Consider the following 21,266-nt stretch of genomic DNA (forward strand, 5'->3'; position numbering starts at 1 on the left):
GCCGGCTACAACAGTACCATGCGAACGCCCATTCTAATTTTCAGGTGACGTTGTAAGCAAGAAGGGGGCAGCATTATCTCCTGCAAGTGTAAAAACTTGTTAGAGCAATTGGCTGAACAAGAAATAGAACTGAGTGGACTTGCAGGCTCAAAAATTTTTTATTTTTGAATGCAGTTTTTTGTACATAATTCTGCATTGGTAAGATCAACTGTCATGATAAAGAGACTGCACTACAGTACTTGTATTAGATGAATTGAAAAATACTATTTTTGTTTTTACAGTGCAAATACTAGTAATAAAAAATAAATATAAAGTCAGCACTATACACTTTGTATTCTGTGTTGTAACTGAAATCAATATATTTGAAAATGTAGAAAACATCCAAAAATATTTAAATAAACAGTATTCTATTATTGTTAGTGCGATTAATTGAGATTAATTTTTTTAATCGCTTGACAGCCCTACTTATAATACTTGCTGCTATTTTAAAAAAAAAGTTTGTCACCAAAATATTAACTATGGAAGGGGAAAAAGAGAAGTAAAACTAGAACTAAGATTGCACTGAGTTGTGACGGACACCTAAGAAATATATCAGAGTTGTTTTCCCCCGCCCCCCTTTTTGAGCTCTTCCATTTCCCTAAAGGTTCAGGTTTCCTTTACTTTGAGAGCAAACAAGATCCCAGTCACTTAAACTATGCCAAGTATTGCATTTGCCTAATCTACACTGATAACAATAAGACCTGCTCTTTAAATAAATGTCAAAATGGTCTATTGCCATCATGGCCACCCTGCTTAAAATAAAATCCATTGCCAACATTTTTAAGTCCTTTAAGGAGGGAAAAAGCCTCTAAGTTGCGAAAATTCCTACTGCTATTAATGAATGCTGATTGACTTGCTGAGTTGAATTTAAGTAAGAAGTTTAGTGGCACCTTCATTTTATTTTTGATCCATGGCCACTTCTTTCCATCTTACAATAGATCAGGGGTGGGCAAACTACGGCCCATGGGCCGTTTTAAGCCGACCCGCGAGCTGCACCATGCGGCTTGGCCCAGCTCCAGCCAGGGCGCTGGATCTGGGGCCGCACCACACGGCTCGGCTCCGCTCCAGGTGGGGCCGCACCACGCGGCTCCTCGAAGCCACGGCTCGGCCCCGCTCGGGCCGGGGCCGCACCATGCGGCTCCTGGAAGCTGCGGCATGGCCCCGCGCCGGCTCCTACATGCTCTACTGTGAGCTGCATGGGCGGTGCCTGCGGATGGGGACAGGACGCAGAGCTGCCTGGCCGCGCCTCCGCGTAGGAGCCGGAGAAGGGATATGCCACTGCTTCCGGGAGCCACTTGAGGTAAGCGCCGCTTGGAGCCTGCACCCCTGAGCCTCTCCCAACGTCCCAACCCCCTGCCCCATCCCTGATCCCCCTCCCACTCTCCAAACCTCTCAGTCCCAGCCCAGAACACCCTCTTGCATCCCAAACCTCTCATCCCCAGCCCCACCCCAGAGCCCGCACCCCCAGACGGAACCTGCACTCCTTCCCGCACCTCTGCCCCAGCCCTGATCCCTTTCCTGCTCTCCAAACCCCTTGGTCCCAGTCCGGAGCACCCTCCTGCACCCCAAACCTCTCATCCCCAGAGCCCACCCCTTCTCCTGCACCCCAACCCCAATATTATGAGCATTCATGGCCTTCCATACAATTTCTATTCCCCAATGTGGCCCTCGGGCCAAAAAGTTTGCCCACCCTTGCAATAGATGGTAACACGATAAACATGAAAACCTAATGTACTTCCACTATGACAAGAAAAAGCACACTTGACTATCAACACACAATTTATCTTCTAGAAGCAGCAGGCTGCATGTTTGATTCAGGCAGCTTATAGAGGCTTCAAAGAAAGACACAAGTTTCATCAACAAAAAGCTGCTGCTTTGGTCATCCAGAAACCTATACGAGCTAGGCAAGAAGGAAGACTTGAATGCATAAAATACATCAAAACTAGAAAAGCTGCTATTAAACTGCAAGCATTTTTCCGGGGGTGGTTAGTGAGAAAAAAGGTAAGTGTCTTTTTAAGTGATTATAACTACATAGACATTAAAAATATATAAGATTGATTAGGAGTTAGGCTACAGTGAAAAACTCTGTTTCAGACATTACACTAACCCCTGCTATTTTTTTTTGTAACTCCATTTCCGAGTTATGATGATGATGATGATGATGATGATGTAGCAAAGACTAACTCTGGATTTGATTATTAATGCTGTTTCCTGACTCTGTTTTTCTTTCTACAGATTTTAGACCAGAAACAGAAGAAGCGGCTGCTTTATTTTTCAGCTGCTGCATATCATCATCTCTCTGCTATTAAAATTCAGAGAGCATTCAGAATTCACCTTGTATTGAAACATGCACAAATGCAGATCTCTTCTGTCCTATGTATTCAGGTTAGCATTATTGGGAGGAAGGAGCTGTTGCACACTACTCATTCTGTTCAACTATTACCTAACTGGAGTAATCACTAAACTACCCAGCAGGGTTGTTGCAGTGCTGTCATCAACTGTCACCAGTGGCCCCATTGTGGATGTGAAGGCCATGCCCCCTCTACACTCTCAGGCCTGCTAGTGACCCTGACTGGAAACCAGAGTCCTGACCCACTCCCTTCTCTATGCTGGAGGGAGGAGAGACAAGATGAAGGGGAATCACAAGCTGCATGAGACATGGAGTGATATCCCTTAAACATGCAATAGCATGCTCAGAACCAATGTGTAAGCAACCCCAACTAGGTTACAGGGACTTTATTTGGACACTTTCTAACCCAGGGGTAATCAATTATTTTTTGTTAAGATTCAAACTTCTTGGTCAAGGTCCAGACTCCAGAGAAAATAATAACAATAATGATAAGTAAATAAAAAGATTTCACGGTCTGTTCAAAAGCATCTGGTGGTCCAGATTTGGACTGCAGTCTACCTATTGACTACCTCTGTTCTAACCCAACCAATCACACAGGGACTTGCCTAAATTGAGACAATTAATTTAATCTCCCCAAAACAAGATGCAGGCTGCTAAATGGAAGGTGAAAAAAATCCACATGCCAAAACAGGCAAATTTACTATATAGGAAAAATCCTTTCCAGACCCCAAAACTGGTGATCAGCCTAGTCCCCAGCATCAAAGGAGACCCTGCAACTGGATTAAGGATGGAGCTAGCAACTTCTCTCCCCATCCACCTCTGCCAAGTGAGAGCTAATCACCCAGCCCCATTACTACCACCACAGTCCAGTCCAGTGGCACACTTCCCCACCTTATTTAGGTGATCCCAGCCCCTTCGAAGCCGCACCTTTGCTAGCATGGTGTTCAGTTCCTGGCTTTGCATCAATTAAATCCTTGATAAATTCAGATTTTAGTCCTTACTCTATCAATTTTGAAGTTACAAGAAGTGTGTGCATACATGCATGTGTGGTGGTATCAGGAAAAGAAAGCAAGCTTAATTTGTCTTTTAAAAACTCCCATTTATCTTAAACAGAGGTGGTTTCGAGCAAGACTTCAACAAAAAAAAAGTCTACAGGATCATCAGAAAATCATTAAAATACAGCGAATAGTTCGAAGGTGGCTGAAACAGAGAAATGAGGCTGCAACCACAATCCAAAGAGCTGTACGAAAATTCCTTTTCTACAAACAGAGAAGAAAGCTGAAGAATGGAATAATTAAATTTCAGGTATATGAATTCTCATAAGGGAATTCCATCTTGCTCATGTCTGCTATTTTATAGTTCTTAAAAAAGCCTGCTTCTTTTTTATATATAATATATGTATTTTTTTTAAGACGAATACTAGATTGGAAAACTAAATACCAGCTAGGCATCAAGTAATAGTAAAAGACACTGTTTCTGACAGATGTATTTTTGAACTGGGAATCTAGTATTCAGAGGACTGAATATTATATCTGATCATAGGCTTATAACTTAGAATTCTACAATTGAAGTATTTTGAGACTAAAATTTTATTAAACTCATATAAGGTTGATTTGAGATTCTAATGAATATTCTATCCTAGAGCCACTCTTTCTTGTAAATCTTTTCCCCATTTGTTAAATCTTTCTGCCATGTTTTCTGTCAGGCATTGTGGAGAGGATATTCTTGGAGGAAGAAAAATGACACAGCAAAAACTAAAGCGTTACGATGCAGTTTGGAAATGGCTAACAAAGAGAGCAAAGAAGAAAACAAACTCTGTAACAGAACTGCAGTTGCCATTGATTATCTTCTAAAATACAAACATATTTCTTACATTCTTGCAGCGTTAAAACATCTAGGTTAGTAGTTTCTTTTCGTAATTAAAAATTGGGCACTCTCAAGACAGCAGTGGACTCCCAAACTTCTGAGAAAGGGGAGCACATGATTATATTCAAGCTTACAGTACAACTGGGAAAAGTGACAAAGTTAGAGGATACAACAGTATGCAAAGCCATTTCCTTCTGAATCGAATACGGCACTGATAACAAGCTGTCTTAAAGAACTACATCAGAATGTAGTCATGAATGCATTATTCTAGTTCCTGGCCTCCCCATGCCCAGCAGTACTACTTACTACATGTAAGGCATAAAGGGAGTCCTACTTACTTTTAATTTCACCTGATATGCAGTGTCACATACGCTGGATACCTTTGTCTTGACGGAATGTTCAAAATCATAGTTTAAAAACATGGCTTGAAATTGATTTTGTTTTTGTTCTAATGTATTTGCCAAGCCTAATAAAGAAAAATGTTACTATTTGAAAATAACTTGATTAGCATTCACAAATGAACCCTTTTATTTTAGAGGTTGTTACCAGGCTCTCCCCTCTCTGTTGTGAAAATATGGCCCAGAGCGGAGCAATCTTCACTATTTTTATTCTGATCCGGAATTGCAACCGCAGTATCCCCTGTATGGAAGTTATCAAATATTCAGTTCAAGTCCTGCTTAATGTTTCAAAGGTATTTCAGTGTTTTGCTTTTGAAGTTTCATAAGTTGTGGACTGTCTAATTTACAGATATTTACATTTATCCAAAGAGATTAGCATGAATTTATCCAACGTAATAACTGCTAGTTTTGCACACCAAAAAAAACCCCCTTTTCCTGACTTTAAAACCAATTATGCCAAATTATTTTGAATCAGATCATCAAATTATTTTTCTTAATGTGAACAATTATTACGTCCTATAAAATAGTCTAATTTTAATCATGGCTTTCAATGAATTTATTTTATTTGAACTAAAATCTGAGTGGGGGGGACACATCTATAGATTATATCAACATTTCTATAAGAAATTATTATTTAAAGCTAACTCAGCACAACTTTGGGTTGGAGGTGTATTAGTTCTATTTACAGATCTAGTTTTTGGATGGAAATGTTTGCAAAACCAGCAAATTTTATATGTACTAACTTGAGTGTTTGCTATATAATACAAACATATAGATCTATGAAACAGTCATTCATATGTGATGCGCTGAAACAGTAAAATGTTTAGCATTCAAGTCTAATACATTTTCCTAAATGAATATCTTCTATTTCATTACAAAAATAGTATATTTTAATCAGTCAAACTGATTTTTAATATTTTTTGTAGGCTTGCATGATTTTAAAAGGATAAAACTTTGGTTAGACAATTGAACTGCATTGTAGTTGGCTAAGTAATCTGAGAGCACAATATGTACCTCTGCTGTCCCAGTTTCTAGAAAAAAGTTTTAGAAAAATTTATCATAGGGCAATTTGGCACTTTAGCTTAATGCCCAGAAATGAATTGTTTCATCTGAACTGCAATCCATATAATAAAAATATCACCTGGTTGGCCTGAATGAGAGTAGTCTTTATTTTCTTAGAGCTTGATAGGGCTATATTTGAGATCTGTTTACATCAGCTTTTCTGTCTTCCTTTTAAGTATGAAAGAACTACTCAAGCAGTTTATGAAGTGGAAAATTCTGTAGATACATTACTGGATCTACTGCAGATGTACAGAGAAAAGGCTGGTGACAAAACTTCAGAGAAAGGTGGAAGCATTTTCACAAAAACATGTTGTTTGTTGGCCATTCTTTTAAAGGATTCAAAGAGAGCTTCTGTAAGTTTTAGTACTTCATTTTTAGTAGTTTCTTATGGCTTCTTCCAGCTGGTTGCTATTGAATTATTCAGACTGCCTGTTGAAGTATATGCATCTGACTATAGCAATGTCCACCACAGTTGCAATAGTACTTGTTGTTGTAATATTGTAATATGGTGTGTATTTCACCTTGAGTGTGGTGCATGATCTTTGAGTTGCACAACTTGGTCTTTCTACCCTTTTTTTTTTTTTTATATTTAAAAACACTGATAGTTACGCAGAGCTCACATACCGTTCTTTCTGATAATCCACTTGTACTTTCTTTTTCTTGATGAAACTTTGTAAATATTGTCTTTGCCCTTGCTCTCCATTCCAATCCAGTAAGACTTACAATGTTCTCAAATTCTACTTACCATACAGTTGGTTTGTGAGACTTCATGTTGGCATGCACCGTTGTTTCCTGGTTTGTGGCAGACAAATAAACTGTGTGTACACTCAAATGATTTCCATCAGTGTAGCTCCATTGGTGGTAGCAACACTGGAAGCGTTAGTGTAGGTAAGGCTCCAGATATAAATAGCCACCAGCTGTTTATTCACATGTCATTTTAAACCTCTTCAGAACAGCTCTATGATACTCAGTGGTAATATTGCTGGTATCCACCTGTGGCCTTGTCTAATCTAGCACTTCCACTGGTGCAGCTGTAAATGAATTAGTTAATATTTGCTGTATCTTTGGAACCATCATTAGACAAAACTGCATTCAAGGCATAAAATTCCTTTCTGGAAATAGTTTAGTTGGAAATATCTGGTTATAAAGCTACTTGTGTATCTTCCAGTGTCACTGATAGTTCAAATGTCTTAATGCCATCAGGATGTTGAAATGCCAACTGAAATTAAAAATCTATTGCATTCAAATACATTTCAGTGTGTGTTCATGGAGAGGAGAAGTGCTGCATGTTCTGTGAAAATGTAGACTATTGAGCAAACTGAGTAGTTTTCCATTATTTATTAACTTACTATTAAATTGCCTTTTGAGTATTGATTGTGTGAAATTTGCATTTCTTAGGACATCCGAAGCACATCTAGAGCTGCTTCTCGTATTCATAGCTTATATAGACTTACAGCTCGTAAACACAAAATGGATGCTGAAAGAACTCTTTCCAAACACAAGATGCACACATCCATGAGTGGGAGTTTCTTTGTTCCAGTAACTCCTGTACGAACAAAAGTAGTTTCAAGGTAAGAATTTTAAATTAACCTGCTTTTTTTTCTTGTGAAAATATACTGTTGTCTAATTTCAAGCAATTCTTTTTTCAGAATTAAACCAGACTGGGTTTTAAGGAAAGATAACATGCAAGAAATTGTAGATCCTCTGCAAGCTATTCGAATGGTAATGGATACACTTGGTACTGCCTACCACTAAAATGTAGATACTATCTTTGAAAATGTGTGTGTATATATGTGTGTATTCAAAATGGTTAAATGCTTTTGAGGGGGGAAACAAATTAGTGTCAAAGGTGATTACTTAAAGATGCAAATTTACTCTACAATTGTCGTTTTATTTTGTATTATGTACAGGGGTTGGTTTTTTTACGCTACTTTGTACTAATGCTTAAAGCAATTGTACAATAAAATACTGAACTGCTTTGAAGCTCTTGGGTGTTTTTCTTGCTTTACTATTTCAAATATACTGTTTTTATGCAGCTGTAATCTTATAAAAAACAAGGCAGCATTTTAACATGCAGCTTCTCACAAAGGCTGAATGTGTTTTGAATGTCCATTTGGCAATGAGGAGCAGCTATTAGTGTGCAAGTCAGCCTGCAAAGGTGGTATACATGAGAGGAAGGATGGTCCAGTGATTAGAGGACTCCCTTGGGCTGTGGGAGACCCACATTTCAGTTTTCATTCCATTATAGATACCCTGGGCAAATCACTTTAATCTGTGCTTCAGTTCCCGGTCTATAAAATAAGGAGAATAGTACAGGGGAGTGTTGTGAGGATAGATACATAAATCTCATAATCCTTATCTCCATTTAGACCCTTTCTTCCTGGGCCTTCAGTTACTGACAGGGGCCAGGACTCTTCCTGTTCAGCAGTGAACATGGATGTAGCCCTCCACAGCCTCTCCCTTAAATGTTACTTCTTTCCTGCTTCTTACCCACATCTTTCTGAAACAAGTCTAAGGAACAGCACAGAAAGCATTAAAAAGAAACAAACAAAAACTGCATAGGGAATCTCTTTGGAGGATGGAGACATTTTCTTCCTCAGAATAATTCTGTTGAGGGCTGGCTTTCTGAAACCAATTATTTAGATAGTCTTATTGACAAGGTACAAAACTCCCTCTCTTAAGTGATAAAGAAGACTTACGTGCATAATAAAGTGAAAGCCAAAGAAAGACTATGCCTTTCTGGTCCCTGAATCATCAGGCAAAGTTGAACTTCAAATGGCTGTGCTCCAGACGCATGCAATCCACTGGGCAGGTTTTTAAACAAAGTTCTGAAGGTCAAGCACTCACAAAGTTTTCTAATCTCCAGACCCCTAATTACAAACCTTAAGAAAACTTCTAAGAAGTAATCACTTGTGAAAGCATTGGGCACATTTTCATACAATTTTTAGTGACCTTTTTAAAGACAATGTCTGCTAGATGATTCCTGTTATATGTCTAAGACTATTGGATGCTAGCAAATAACCCATTCATGTCTTATATGATCTTATATGGGGCTAGTCTTGCCAAAACAAGCAGCTAACAGTGGAGTTTTTGTGGGTGTATGCCCTGAGAGAAGAATGATTTTGTGTTTTGAAAGTGGTCTTGATTTGTGAGTGACTTGCGGCAGGTGTGTGGCATAACTCGGTGCTTTCTGAGCATCCCTTAACAAGAGAGCGGTACTGCCCTAGTTTAGCTAGGTTTAAAAACCAGTCATTAGCAAATATTGGAGCAGTGAACAGCTAAAGTGGAGTTTCAGTGATAGTTGTGGGGGTGGGGGCCTCCTAGGAATTGGGTCTGGGAAGAGACCGGCTACTGAGTTAGCACAAGAACTGACCTGAGGAGGAGAGGATACAAAGAAGATGGTCAGATGCAGAAACTTTTGAGATGTATGTTGGGAAGGAATTTTCCCCCCAGGTCAAATTTGCTGTAATCTTGGTGGGTTTTTGCATTCTGCGGTATGTGCGCGTAGGCCTCTTGCCAGGATTATGTGAGTATATCTGTCATTTCCCTGCCATTGCAGGGGCCTATGGTATTGGTGCATCCTCCTAGCCTCTCCCTGTGACAAATGGTCTAGACTTCTGTGGGCTGTAATATTTGGGTCTAATTTTGGTTGTTGGGTTGTTGGTGCTGGGTGGTGTTGGCAGCCCGTGAAATACAAGAGGTCAGACTAGATGATCTGATGGTCCCTTCTGGCCTTAAACTCTATTACTCTAACTCAGTGATTCTCAAACTTATTTGATAATCCCCCCCCCCTTCTTTGTGTCTATAGTAATTTACACACACACACGCACACCCCGCCACACAAGTACATATACCAATATATGTGGTGGCAGCACTTCACTTGAATCAGTTTCGGCTTCTTTGTTTGTTTTTCACTTTTTGTTTTCTTGTTGCACGAATGAGTCAAGGATCCATTGTGAGAAGAGCAAAAGCAAAATTATGATTGTGGTCCATGCTTGCAATTAAATGTGCACACTGAGTCATAGCAAACGGATTAACATACAGATGGCAATGACTTTGTGTAATGCTATGCATGATATATGACCGAAATCTGTCAAAATACACAGTGCTGTATAGAGTCAAATGCACAGCACCATCTGAGGACCTGAAAGGTCTGGAGGAATCAGCTTTTCTAGGTATTCATGTTGTGGGTAAAATGTGCACATTTTACATTTCCCCCCCTCCCCTCCCCCCCAAAGCTTGTGCCCCCCTGGAATGTATTCCATGCCCCGCCCCCCAGGGAGCCAGCCCCCCAGTTTGAGAACCTCTGCTCTAACTCGTTAAAAGCCCAAATGTCAACATTTCCCAGAGTTACCCAGTCTCCACACAACTTTAGCAACTCCAAGCCAATATACCTGAAGCAACATGCTACATTCTTGAAAGTGTAGGGCAGGGGTCGGCAACGTTTGGCACACGGCTCGCCAGGGTAAGCACCCTGGCGGGCCAGGCCAGTTTATTTACCTGCTCACGCGGCAGGTTTGGCCGATCACGGCCCCCACTGGCCGCGGTTTGCCGTCCCGGGCCAATGGGGGCGGCAGGAAGCCGCGGCCAGCACATCGCTCGCCCGCGCCGCTTCCCGCCGCCCCCATTGGCCCAGGACGGGGGGCCGCGATCGGCCGAACCTGCTGCGTCAGCAGGTAAATAAACTGGCCCGGCCCGCCAGGGTGCTTACCCTGGCGAGCCGCGTGCCAAACGTTGCCGACCCCTGGTGTAGGGGAAACCAGAAAGTGTTCAATATAGATCTAGCGTTTCTTGTATTTGGCCATGTTTGTTAAATCCTGTTTTCCAAATTGCAGAAGGCTGCTGTAACAAAGGTAAAGAAAATCCCCTTCCATACTTCCTGTTTATAGTTACACAGAACTCAACTCTTAAGTTGCACCGTCAGATCATGCACTGTATTTTTAGTACACTTACATAAGCCATCACAAGTATATAAAAAAACATAAGCTCTGGGCCTTGTGCCCCAAAAGGCTTCCTCAATATGCGGTCTGTCTGTGTATGGTACATATGTTTGTGAATGATACAAATGTAACACTGTCAAATATGTTGTTGCTCTGGGGCACTAGAGAGTTAAGGCAAGATCCTTGGGGCAAATCAACACAGTTCTGAGGATCTAGACCTTGGTCTGTACCTGTCAATCAATTGAGATCTTGTTTATATTTCTGCATATACAGAGTCCTAAATAAAACCATTTGATGTCCTTACCTAAATAAAGGAAATGCCCAGAACTGTGGAGGTTGTAATGCTGGCAATAATGCCTATATTATTTTGGAATTTACACAACATCAAAAGAAGTTTGCAAATCATCTAGGGCAGAGATGACTATAGGGACTGATAATTCAATATTGTAACATTTCATATTAAACTCTTTGGTGAAAGGACTATTACTTATATGTTTAACGGTGCCTAGCACAGTGGGGTCCAACCTGGCTGAGGCCTTCAGGTGTTACTGCACTATAAATGCAGAGTAATGTGACATGGTTGTGTCTAATAATTTTCAATTTTTATTTTCAGTGATGTAGCCAATGAACTGTCTTGTGAAACTAATATATACTAACTACCGTGAACTTAACGACAAAAGCAACCCTACCAACACCACCATACCTCCAGCACATGGGTGGAGACAGGATTTCTTGATTTTTGGTTTTAATTGTTCTTAATCTCACTTAGAGGCACTCGTGTAATATAATAAAATTGGTGATATGCAGGAGGAGACTTTTCTTTGAAGGGAAGATTTGGGAAGATTTTTCTTGTCTATAAGGGAATTGCTGTCTCTTGGGTACTGCTAACTGATCTTTGCCAGAGAATGTCTCCTGGGGCTCATAATTATTTCTGAGGAGCACTGGAAACTCTCCAAATTGCACCAGCTGCCAGGTAAGGGCTCACCATAGATGGGCTACCTCCTTTAGTATCCATATATGGTACTCAGTGTATTTTTTTCAGTGAAAAGTATAAACATTTCTAGCAAAGGGCTTTTAATAAAATGTGTAACTGTTGTGGTGTCTCCTTGTTTGATTATAGAAGAATATTTTTATTTAAATGGGGAAACTACCTAAACAGATCATCCAGTTTGTTGCCCTTCTTCTACAGGAACCTGAACACCCTGGTTCATGAAGTTCTACAGGCTGAGGAGGAAAATTTTATGGAAGCCCTTGTTAAAATACTTGCAGCATATTATTGAATCAACTGGTAGCAATTGTTCTAGTATCTCAGAAACTATGTTTTTAGCTTAGTTTATCAGTTGTCTTTGCTTAGAACTTCTAAGAGAATGTGCATGTAGGTCAGAATATGAATATGCCTTCAACTGGAACTTGTTAAACCAAAAGATGGGATTATCCTGTCCATTAAAGCTGGGGCATTCATAAAACAGTCTGATCATGCAACAACGTTTTAGCAGACAAAGGCAATGACCGTTTTTTCTCTTTGAACCTACCAGCTTTCAGTGCAAACAAACTAGTAGAATGTAGCCAGTTAGGGATGGAAATAGAAGAGAAAACTAGACACGCTATCAACCAAAGTAAATAAATTGATAACAGCAAAATGGCCTTTAAACCAGGGGGCCTGAAAATTCCCAGAATTTATGGCTACTAGTTTCCAATTAATCTATTTTACCGTTTGCCAAAGTTCATTATTTTATAGTGAAAGCAGCTGCCATTTTCAGCATTTTTCTCATTATGCCTCACTATTATTGAGCTTCTTAATTGAAATAAAGCTACTCAGGTCTAGTCATTCCATTTAAGGAATAAAAATCAGTAAATGCTTTGAAATACCTTTTTTGTGTGTTACAAAACATACTCCAAATACCTTTTTGTAAATAATTAACTGAATTTTCAAAAGAAATACTGAGTTAGCCACTAGTGTTCACAGAATGGTGAAAACTTGTTAGAGACCATGAATATGGCATTTAAAAGCTGGATTTTTCTCATAATTTTGGTTGATTCAGGAGAAACCTCAGCAGAAGGTAAAAGTAGTGAGGCATTCATTTATTTATAAAAGAATATGATAATCTAGAATATAGTTTACATATTACTTTTAGGAAAGTGCTTTATGCAGTTGCTTTAATTTGATAAATGGTTTTATTCTTAATGGGAATATATTTTGCTAGTGGGGTTTGTATTTCTAATATTTTTGATTGAACACTTGCTATGAAAAGTGAGCTGTTGCTATGTTGAACCTTGAAATTTTGACATAGATATAGCACCTATGGGAAAAGGTTCAGACACTAACATATGAACATCCCATTTTATTATTTCTGGAACCACTTCCTTTGAGCTCATTCTGCAGCAGTTACAGAAACAGACTTTAGTTCTATTTTATTTGTGGACAAATCATATAAATTGCAATGTTTGAAGGTACGCAGACTTATAAAAGTAAAAGAACTAGGGAATCAAATGCTAGCCTATAGCTAATAACCTAAGATGATGCTCTGCACCTCATGTTCCTGGTTCCTCCAGCATGGGATACTGCTCCCTTCACCCCTATTTTCTAGAAGCCAAGATTTTTAACTATTCCCATCACTAGATAATATGACAAGCCACTGTATCCATCTCCCTTATCTTTTTTTTTTTTTTCTGCAGGCTGGGTCACTTCTAACTGAACCAATCTACTCTTGTCTATATTTTTAGTTTTTCCACTGTAAGAAAATTACATCCTGTCAGTCTATAAATTCCTGCCATGTAGCTTCCAGAGTGCAGACCAATTTACAGACTGCTCTCCACTCTCTAGGTAGGACCTCCTTGAATTAAGGTGCCCCCTCTTACCTTCTCTTGCTAGGCCTGTCTAAAGGAATTAGAAATGCAGGAATTTCAAGTTTGTTTAGCACAGCAATATGTTAATTCAATAAGTCATTAATCAAGCCTGATGATGTCAATAATAGTTTACTAGTAAGTAGTAGTTACTTTCCTTTGTTCTAACAAAAAGAAATGCAGGGGTGCCAAACTCGCTTCGGACAGAAGGCCACATTCCATGTTAAGTGACAGCCCATGGGCTGGAATATAATTTAATTTAGAATTCAGTTCTCCAGTCCCCAGCAATTTCCCACTGATGTCACAGTTAGGACTTGTTTACACTTACAAGTTTTGTTGCCAAAAACTAGCTTTTGGCAACAGAACAGTGATAGCGTACACACTGCAAGGTCACTTTTTTCGGGAAAAAAACCCTAGTTTTGGCGACATAAAACGTCCACCCCTGCGAGAGACTTTTGTCTTTTCCCCTCCCTTTATTGTCGACAAACAGCCAGTGTAGACACCACAGTTCTTTTTCTGATATTATCGGCCTCCAGAAAGTATCCCACAATTCCCCTGCTGCTGCTCTGGTCAGTGGTTTGAACTCCGCTGCCCTGCAGCCAACCCGCCCCTCCCCCTTGCAAGCTCTGGGACTCTTAAATCTCATTTCCTGTTTGCTGGTTTCCCAGAGGAGCTTCCTGGGTGAGCATAGCTGGCTATCACCCCAAACGCGCTCCCGCTTGGCCCACCGCTGAGTTGTTGGATCTGATCAATATATGGGGAGAGGAGTCTGTTCAGTCGCAGCTGCGAGTGACCTGTAGGAATCAGGATACGTATGGGCAAATTTCTCGAGGCTTGTGCGATAAGGGCTATGATCAGGACACACAGCAGTGCAGAGCGAAGATAAAGGAGCTGAGGCAGGCATACCATCGCTCCGGTGGTGCACGTAAGACCTGCTGCATCTATTAGAGCTGAATGCTATCCTCGGTGGTGACTCCACCTCCATCGCCGATTGCCCTGTGGATACTTCACATGCTGCTGAAAGAGGGGGTAACCCTGAGGCTGAAATTGTGGATGAAGTCGAGCTAGAAGAGGCTGTGGTGCTCCCAGCGGGTGGGGCAGGCAGCCAGGAATTTTTCTCCACTCCAGAAGTGCTCAACGGGGAGCAGGAAGCAGATGAGACTCCGGGTAAGTTGCTGTGGCTTGTGTAGGGAATCGAAAAGTGGGAGGCAGGTAGTGTGTAGCTAATCTGCATGGCCAAGCAGAGTGTCAGTGGACATTGAGACCTTCAGGGAATCCTCCAGAGAGAGGCTCTGAAAAGTTTCCTAGCGGTACTTGTTAATCCTCTGCTGCAGATTCCAAGGGATTGCAGCCTTGTTAGGTCCCCCATTGTAGGAAACGGTACCATGCCATTTAGCAATCACTGGAGCTGGGACCAAAGTGGCACATAGCTAAGCTGCATATAGACTGTGGTGAAAGCCGCAAGCATTCAGAAGCTGAGCCCTGGTTTCCCTAGTCACCCTCATCAGCGAGTTGTCAGCCAGGAGGCTGGCCGCCTATGAAAAATTGTGGTATAATTTTAGAATGAGTTCCCTGTAAAGCTGCCCTGCAAGCAGAGACCTTTTTGTCCGTACACACAACTATCTTCCCCCCCACTCCTGAAACTCACCAGGATTGGGGTGCTCGCAGAGCTGTGTGCCTGCCTAGAGTCTCAGAGAGAGAGTTTACTAAAATGTCCCTTTTTACTAAAATGTTTCAATCATTTGCTGGAATGTAACAATCCCTCTTCTGTTCAGCACAGACCTTTAAGAACACATCACGCACCCTCGTGGACTGGCTGCGACAGATAAGAAAAAGTCCTAGGCGCAGCAAAGAAGAGATGTTCCGTGTGGTGCTGCAGTGTGATGAGAGACCGACCAGGGCACGGAAAGAGTGCTGGGAAGCTGAAAGGCAGGACAGAAAAGAGTGCTGCTTTTGCTAGGCAAGCGACAGAGCGGATGATAAAAGTTATGGAGGATCAGACCGAGATGCTCAAGTCCTTGATACTGCTGCAGACTGAGCAGATGAGAGTTCGAGCGCCTCTGCAGCAGATGCACAATTCTTTGCCAACCCCACTCCCTCTATGCCGACACATTCCTTTTCACTTCACAGCACTCCTGAGTTTCCTCATCACTCCACCCCCTCTCACAGCTTGCACAATGATAGCTGGAGCTACATGCAGTTGTGAGGTTTTACCCTTATAACAGTAAATAAAGGCTAAGGTATTTAATGGTACAGCGTTTTTATTCTGTGTTCTACAAAAGCATCTAGCAATCAATTCACTCTCTGGTACAGGCTTCTAAAGCATTGTGTTGAATGGATCTTGGGCCCCAAAATTGTACATGGATGCAACAGGGAAGCAACTCCAAAGCAGACATGCATTACTACCCCTCATTGTCAAAGTGGTTCCTCAAAGCCTCTCTGATGTTAATAGCAGCCCTCTGGGCTCCTCTGACAGCCCTAGCATCTGGCTGTTCAACCTGTGCAGCCAAGCGCTCTGCCTCAGTGCTCCACACCTGAGCAAACATTTCACGCTTAGATTCACACAGATTATGCAAAGTGCAGCATGTGGCTATGACCACAGGAATATTATCCTCGATAAGGTCTAGCCTGCCATTTAAACCCCTCCAGTGAGCTTTCAAACGGCCAAAGGCACATTTGACTACCATGCAGCACCTGCTCAGCCTGTTGTTAAAATGCTCCTTGCTGCTGTCCAGGTGCCCTGTGTAAGGTTTCATGAGCCAGGGCTGTAAGGAGTAAGTTGGATCTCCCAGGATTACTATGGGCATTTCCACACACCCCACTGTGAACTTGTGGTCTGGAAAGAAAGTCCCCCACCTGCAGCTTTCTATACAGGCCACTGTTCCTGAAGATGCGTGCCTCATGCACCTTTCCAGACCAGCCTGCATTGATGTCCATGAAATGCCCCTGGTGATCCACAAGCGCCTGCAACACCATGGAGAAGCATCCCTTCCTATTGATGTATTCAGAGGCAAGGTAGTCTGGCACTAAAATTAGAATGTGTTGCCATCAATCGTCCTGCAACAGTTAGGGAAACCCATCTCTGCAAAGCCATCCACTATGTCATACACATTTCCCAGAGTCACGGTCCTATGCAGTAGGATGCGATTTATTGCCCTGCACACTTGGAGTAATACAGCCCCAACAGTGGACTTTCCTACTCGAAATTGATTTGCGACTGACCGGTAGCAGTCTGGATTCGCCAGCTTCCACACAGCTATTGCAACACGCTCCTCTACGGGAAGGGCAGCTCTCAATCTGGTGTCCTTGCGCCGCAGGTCAGGGGCCAGCTCAGCACATAGCTCCATGAAGGTTGCTTTACGCATCCTAAAGTTCTTCTTTGAGTGATTGCTCATGTGCATTTCACAATAGGCGTGTGCTCGCCACGTGCACCGGTGGAAGTTTTCCCCCTAGGAGTACCCGTAAGGGAGCACCCCTAGCGACCCCTGGAGTGGCGCCTCCATGGTATAAGGGGCGCTGTGCGCTCCCCCCTACCCTCAGTTCCTTCTTGCCGCTAGTGAAGGTGCTTCGGAACTGCTCTGCTCAAGCTTTGCTGTAGCTTGTCCCCAGCCTCTTGTTCATTCAGTGTACGTGACCTGTAGTTAGCACTTGATTAGGTTTAGTTTAGTTTAGCTAGTGCGCCCGGGCCGGGTCATGTCCCGTGCCCCGGGTTTTAAGTTGTGCGACACTTGTAGACGCCCGATGTCAGTGAGTGATCCACACGTGGACTGTCTACACTGTTTGGGTGAAACTCATCTCGGTGATCGCTGTAAGATTTGCAGCCTCAGACCAAGTGAGAGAGAGACATTAGGCTCTGGGCTGTCCTCATGGAGTCGGTGTTGACCCTGACTCTGGCGTGCCGCTCCAAGTCAGCACCGGGCACCGTGATGTTGGTGCATGGCGACCCCCCGGCACCATCTACTAGTCGGCACTGCTCCATGTCCACGGGGCACGCCAAGAAGGCTAAGAAGAGACCTTTGCTGCTGTGGCACCAGAGTAAATATGGGGCAGAGACTAGACCCGTGTTGGGCAGTCCTTGATCCCCATTGGGCTCTAGGCCTTCAACTTAAGTCGAGCGGAGTAGTCCGGCCCAGTCTTAGCAGGCTTCCCTGGATGCCCTCAATGCCGGAGGCCCTGCAGGTGGCCGGGGACATCATGTCCATGCCAGTACCAGGAGTACCGCCAATGTTGGCCCCACGCTCCAGAGGCAAGCCGCCACTGGGATCTCCGCAGTCACCCCCGACTCGGTACCGGTCTCGGTCAAGAGAATGTTCCCGACGCCGTTCGCCGCTCAGCGACCGTTCCGTGTGTAGTCCATGTGGGTCGCCGTCGACTCCCAGCAGGTTCTCTGGCTGGGTTCCATCTGACCAAGACTCCAGGCACCGCTCCGCCTCGAGGAGCGAACGCTGACAGGACAGAAGTACACAACACCGAAGGTCCTCGTCTTGGAGGGGCTATCGTAGCTGGTTGTGACACAAACATCGACGCTGTTCCCGTTCGTCGTCCCGCTCCAGGACCCCGCCACGGCACCGCTCCTGCAGCCCCGGGCATTGATCGCCGGCCAGTCGCCGTTGCGGATCCACCCGTTGGAGCCGATCGTCAAGCAGCTGTTACCAATGGTACCAGTCCTCCATGTCGAGGTCGCGGTCTCTGGGTTGGCACCGCTCTCGGCACCACCGCTTCTCCCCGTCCAGGGACAGTGGCAGGTCGTACACCAGCCCGGCCTCCCTTCGTAGCCGTCCATCGATGGGTCAGGTGAGCCAGGCTGAACAGCCCGCTTCCCCGGTGCCACAGCAGATGCAGTGGCACCGGGCCCTGTGGCTGGCGCAATGGTACCAGTGGGCACCGTGGCCCCTGACACAGCCCCTAGTGGGGGTTCTCTTGGTGGCCGGAGCCTCAGAAGGGTTGTCGGCCTCCCTTTCTCGACCTCTGAGGAAGGAATCAGTGGGACATACATCCTCAGCACTGTGCCCGGAGGCCGACCAAGCAGGGCTGCCCAGGGGCGGGGCAATTTGCCCCGGGCCCCACAGGGGCCCCCACGAGAATATAGTATTCTATGGTATTGCAACTTTTTTTTAATGGAAGGGGCCCCCAAAATTGCTTTGCCCCAGGCCCCCGAATCCTCTGGGCGGCCCTGCGACCAAGTGGTAGATCCTCCAGTGCCAGTGGACACGCAAAGTATGGCACCGGCCTCCTCGCCCTCCCCTCCTCCCTCCGTCATGCAGGAGGACTCTAAGGCCCAAGAACTATTAAAAAGGGTGGCATCAAGCCTCAATCTCCAGATGGAGGAGGTGGAGGAGCCCTTGGACTCCCTGTTTAACATACTGTCCACCTCGGTACCGGGCAGGGAGCCCTTGCCTCTCCACGAAGGGGTGGCGAAAATTTCAAATGCCCTGTAGCAAACCCCGGCCTCATTGGCCCCATCTCTAAGAGAGTGGAACGCAAGTATTTTGTGCCTGCCAAGGGACATGAGTACCTATACACCCACCCTGTCCCTAACTCCCTGGTAGTCGAGTCGGTCAACCACAGGGAGCAGCAGGGCCAACCAGCCCCTACTCTGAAAAATAAAGATTCAAGGAGGCTGGACTCATTTGGAAGAAAAATTTATTCGTCCTTGAGCTTCCAGTTACAGGTGGCGAACCATCAGGCTCTCCTGGGCCGGTATGAGTTCAACCTGTGGGGCTCTTTGCCCAAGTCAAGGACTCCCTCTAGGAGCGTGACAGGAAGGAGTTCAAAGCGCTGGTGGAGGAGGGTATAGCGGCTGCCAGGGCAACAGTGCAGGCAGCGTCGGATGTGGCGGACATGGCCACGCGGTCTATGGCCTCTGCAGTGTCCATGAGAAGGGCGTCGTGGCTCCTGCTCTCTGGGCTGTCCAGTGAGGCACAGACCTCCTTGCAGGACCTCCCATTTGATGGCAAAGCTCTGTTTGTGGAACAAACGGATATAAAACTGCATGACCTGAAAGACTCCCGCACGACGCTTCAGACTCTGGGCATCTATGTTCCGGCTCCAGCTAAACCTAAGTTTAAGCCCTAGCAGGCCGCCCACTCTAAATATGATCTCGCTTATAAAAAGTTTCGGGACTATAAGAAATGCCCGCAGAGGCAGTCTCAGCCTGTCCCCCAGCCTGGGTCCTTCAAGGGCAAGCAGGCGGGGAAAAGGTGGTTTTGACAGGAGACCCGGGGTCGCCCTGCCAGTTCTCGTCAGGGTTCCACCCCCCAATAAAGCTTCTCTTCTCCAATCGGTTGTGTGCTTTCCTCCCGGAGTGGTCACGGCTGACCTCGGACCGATGGGTCCTCAACACCTTCTTCTGGGGCTACACCCTGCAGATTACTTCCACCCTGCCCAACCACCGTTCACCCCATCCCTCCTGGGGGACCCCTCTCATGAGGCTCTACTTGAGCAGGAGGTCGGGCTGCTCCTGATCTGCAGGACGCGTACTTCCACATTCATATATTTGAGGGGCACAGACACTTCCTCCATTTCACGGTGGGGCAGGAACACTACCAATTTACGGTCCTCCCATTTGGCCTATTCATGAAATGTATGTCGATGGTAGCGGCCTACCTCAGGCGCCGCGGGGTCCAGATCTTCCCCTACTTGGACGACTGGTTGGTCAAGGGCAGCTCCCGGTCGCAGGTGCGGGATCACGTGGCGCTCCTTCTGTCCACATGCACCACTTTTGGCCTGTTGGTAAACAACACCAAGTCCACATTAGTCCCGGTACAATGCATAGAGTTTATCGGGGTAGTCCTGGATGCCTCCTCAGCCAGAGCCTCCCTCACACCGGACAGGTTCAAGATCTTGAAGGGTCTAATCGACATGGTCACAAGGTTTCCGGTGACAACAGCCAGAGCGTGCCTCCAGCTCTTGGACCACGTATGTGCATGCCAACATGTGACCTGTCACGCTAGACTCAGGATGAGGCCCCTCCAGCTCTGGTTGGCCTCAGAGTTTTCCCAGGCCAGGGACAGGATGGACAAAGTTCTCTCGGTGCCCGAGCCAGTGCTCACCTCCCTAGAGTGGTGGTCCTTCCTGAGAAACATGCTCCAAGGAGTCCCGTTCAGGGGCAGGGCCCCGTCGCTGGAACTGGTGTCTCACATGTCGGACCTGGGATGGGGGGCCCACATGGGGAACATCCAAACCCAGGATCTATGGTCCGCTCAGGACCTGACCCTCCACATAAATGTCAAGGAGCTCAGGCTGGTACGGCTGGCGTGCATGGCCTTCCGCTCGCACCTGGAGGGCTGGGTGGTCAGGGTTCTCACGGACAACACAGCCTCGATGTTTTACATCAACAGGCAAGGCGGGGCCCGATCATCTGCCACGAAGGCCTCATGCTGTGGGACTTTTGTATAGCCCACAACATCTGCCTACATACCTACCACCTACTAGGTGCCCGGAACTCGCGGGCAGATCGCTTGAGCAGGGAATTCTCCTCTCAGCATGAGTTGTCTCCCCACCGAGAGGTGGTGCACAGACTTTTCCAAGTGTGGGGAACTCCCCAGGTGGACCTGTTCGTGACTCGGCAGAACCGTCCCTGTCCCCGATTCTGCTCCGTGGGGGTGGGGGGAGCTGGGAGGGGGTGCTATTACTGATGCCTTCCTCCTGTCATGCTCAGGCCAGTTTCTCTATGCCTTTTCCCCCATTCCTGCTGATCGGCAAGGTCCTGGAAAAGTTAAAGATGGACAAGGCCCGGGTCCTTCTGATTGCCCCAGCATGGCCCAG

At 45.0% G+C, this 21,266-nt stretch overlaps 2 protein-coding genes across 2 annotated transcripts in view; both read left to right on the forward strand.

The window, feature by feature from the left end:
- ASPM (assembly factor for spindle microtubules) overlaps window positions 1–7,470 on the forward strand; it is a 41,183-nt gene extending 33,713 nt beyond the window's left edge. The window contains exons 21-28 of the mRNA XM_065409477.1: window positions 1,831–2,040; window positions 2,275–2,424; window positions 3,503–3,694; window positions 4,095–4,287; window positions 4,792–4,946; window positions 5,892–6,068; window positions 7,114–7,286; window positions 7,365–7,470. Of these exons, the coding sequence (XP_065265549.1) occupies window positions 1,831–2,040; window positions 2,275–2,424; window positions 3,503–3,694; window positions 4,095–4,287; window positions 4,792–4,946; window positions 5,892–6,068; window positions 7,114–7,286; window positions 7,365–7,470 (1,356 nt within the window). The remainder of the gene's footprint in view (window positions 1–1,830; window positions 2,041–2,274; window positions 2,425–3,502; window positions 3,695–4,094; window positions 4,288–4,791; window positions 4,947–5,891; window positions 6,069–7,113; window positions 7,287–7,364) is intronic.
- Window positions 7,471–12,645: 5,175 nt separating this feature from the next.
- F13B (coagulation factor XIII B chain) overlaps window positions 12,646–21,266 on the forward strand; it is a 30,782-nt gene continuing 22,161 nt past the window's right edge. The window contains exon 1 of the mRNA XM_065409835.1: window positions 12,646–12,715. Coding sequence (XP_065265907.1) covers window positions 12,646–12,715 — 70 coding nt within the window. The remainder of the gene's footprint in view (window positions 12,716–21,266) is intronic.

Source organism: Emys orbicularis, chromosome 8, assembly GCF_028017835.1.
Source record: "Emys orbicularis isolate rEmyOrb1 chromosome 8, rEmyOrb1.hap1, whole genome shotgun sequence".
Classification (NCBI taxonomy): Eukaryota; Metazoa; Chordata; order Testudines; family Emydidae; genus Emys; species Emys orbicularis.